This window comes from Gadus macrocephalus, chromosome 4 (genome assembly GCF_031168955.1).
Source record: "Gadus macrocephalus chromosome 4, ASM3116895v1".
NCBI lineage: Eukaryota > Metazoa > Chordata > Actinopteri > Gadiformes > Gadidae > Gadus > Gadus macrocephalus.
In genome coordinates, this window is record NC_082385.1 from 34,859,150 (window position 1) to 34,861,649 (window position 2,500).

Below are 2,500 nucleotides of genomic sequence, written 5' to 3' on the forward strand. Positions count from 1 at the left end.
GGCCAAAGTGTATGGGGTTCACTCTTTGATATGCCTGTCTGTACTAAAAGCATACGGCTCCTTTAAATGTGTCTGCAAAATTGAATTGTACGCGACTTGAGCGACAAAAGCGAACAGAAAGATTTGCAGTGATTTTTTATGAGCGACCAAGGCGTATTTGCAGCGCAATCCGCTCTCGGTGTGAACGCAGAGTAAGGGGAGACGAAAGAGGAGAGAGGTGCTAGGAGACGACAGAGGAGAGAGGAGAGAGGTGCTAGGAGAGAGGAGAGGAGGAGAGAGGAGAGAGGAGAGGAGCTAGGAGAAGGAGAGAGGAGCTAGGAGAGGAGAGAGGAGCTAGGAGAGGAGAGAGGAGCTAGGAGAGGAGGTAGGAGGTGACTCACCAGCAGCATCTTAACAGGGAGGAGGTAGATGAGAATCATCCTCTTGTTCTTCTGACTCGAGCGATGGCAGTGCTGGAAGGAGAAGGAGAGGCACTCCTCCGCTGGAGACAGAGGGGTGGGCAGGGGGCACATAGGGTATATAGGGGGCATATAGGGGGTATAGGGGGTATATAGGGGGTATAGGTGGTATCTAGGCACATAGGGTATATAGGGGGTATCTAGGGTATATAGGGGGCACATAGGGTATATAGGGGGTATAGGTGGTATATATGGGGCACATAGGGTATATAGGGGGTATAGGTGGTATCTAGGGTATATAGGGGGCACATAGGGTATATAGGGGGTATAGGTGGTATATATGGGGCACATAGGGTATATAGGGGGTATAGGTGGTATCTAGGTGGCACATAGGGTATATAGGGGGTATAGGTGGTATCTAGGGTATATAGGGGGCACATAGGGTATATAGGGGGTATAGGTGGTATATATGGGGCACATAGGGTATATAGGGGGTATAGGTGGTATCTAGGCACATAGGGGGTATAGGGGGTATAGGGGGCACATAGGGTATATAGGGGGTATAGGTGGTATAGGTGGTATCTAGGCACATAGGGTATATAGGGGGTATAGGGGGTATCTAGGGTATATAGGGGGCACATAGGGTATATAGGGGGTATAGGTGGTATATAGGGGGTATGGGTGGTATCTAGGGTATATAGGGGGCACATAGGGTATATAGGGGGTATAGGTGGTATCTAGGGTATATAGGGGGCACATAGGGTATATAGGGGGTATAGGTGGTATCTAGGTGGCACATAGGGTATATAGGGGGTATAGGTGGTATCTAGGGTATATAGGGGGCACATAGGGTATATAGGGGGTATAGGTGGTATCTAGGGTATATAGGGGGCACATAGGGTATAGGTGATATCTAGGGTGTATAGGGGGCACATAGGGTATATAGGGGGTATAGATGGTATCTAGGGTATATAGGGGGCACATAGGGTATAGGTGATATCTAGGGTGTATAGGGGGCACATAGGGTATATAGGGGGTATAGATGGTATCTAGGGGGTATCTAGGGTGTATAGGGGGTATCTAAGGTGTATAGTGGGTATATAGGGGGTATCTAGGGTATGTAGGTGGTATCTAGGTTAAATAGGGAGAATGTAGGGGGTCTAGGGGGTATAGGGGATATCTAGGGTGTATATAGGGGGTATCTAGGGTATATAGGGGGTATGTAGGGTATATAGGGGGTATGTAGGGGTATCTAGGGGGTATGTAGGGGTATCTAGGGTATATAGGGGGTATGTAGGGGGTATGTAGGGGGTATCTAGGGTATATAGGGGGAATGTAGGGGGTATCTAGGGTTTATAGGATGTACCTGGTTTGAAGTCGCTGTCGAACATGGCCTTGCGCCCTACATAGTACTTGTAGGGTATCAAGGGTGTATAGGGGGTATGAGGGGGTATCTAGGGGGTACCTGGTTTGAAGTCGCTGTCGAACATGGCCTTGCGCCCTACATAGTACTTGTAGGGTATCTAGGGTATGTAGGGGGTATCTAGGGTGTATAGGGGGTATGAGGGGGTATCTAGGGTATATAGGGGGAATGTAGGGGGTATCTAGGGTATATAGGGGGAATGTAGGGGGTATCTAGGGTTTATAGGATGTACCTGGTTTGAAGTCGCTGTCGAACATGGCCTTGCGCCCTACATAGTACTTGTAGGGTATCTAGGGTATGTAGGGGGTATCTAGGGTGTATAGGGGGTATGAGGGGGTATCTAGGGGGTACCTGGTTTGAAGTCGCTGTCGAACATGGCCTTGCGCCCTACGTAGTACTTGTAGGGTATCTAGGGTATGTAGGGGGTATCTAGGGTGTATAGGGGGTATGAGGGGGTATCTAGGGGGTACCTGGTTTGAAGTCGCTGTCGAACATGGCCTTGCGCCCTACGTAGTACTTGTAGGTCACTCGTTGGGCCATGCTGTACTCGTCCTTCAGGGTCGAGCTGTCGATGGCTCTGATCAGAGGCTTACAGAGGTGGAGCTTATTGATCTGAAACACACCGCTACGTTACCACGACGACCACTGGAACACACTGCACCGTTACCACGACGACCAC

General features: G+C 49.7%; 1 protein-coding gene across 2 annotated transcripts in view; it reads right to left on the minus strand.

The window, feature by feature from the left end:
- pcid2 (PCI domain containing 2) overlaps window positions 1-2,500 on the minus strand; it is a 40,354-nt gene that overhangs the window by 7,325 nt on the left and 30,529 nt on the right. For both annotated transcript variants that reach the window (XM_060050985.1, XM_060050984.1), the window contains 2 exons: window positions 2,292-2,433; window positions 381-481 (listed from right to left, as the gene is read on the minus strand). In XM_060050985.1, the coding sequence (XP_059906968.1) occupies window positions 381-481; window positions 2,292-2,433 (243 nt within the window). The remainder of the gene's footprint in view (window positions 1-380; window positions 482-2,291; window positions 2,434-2,500) is intronic.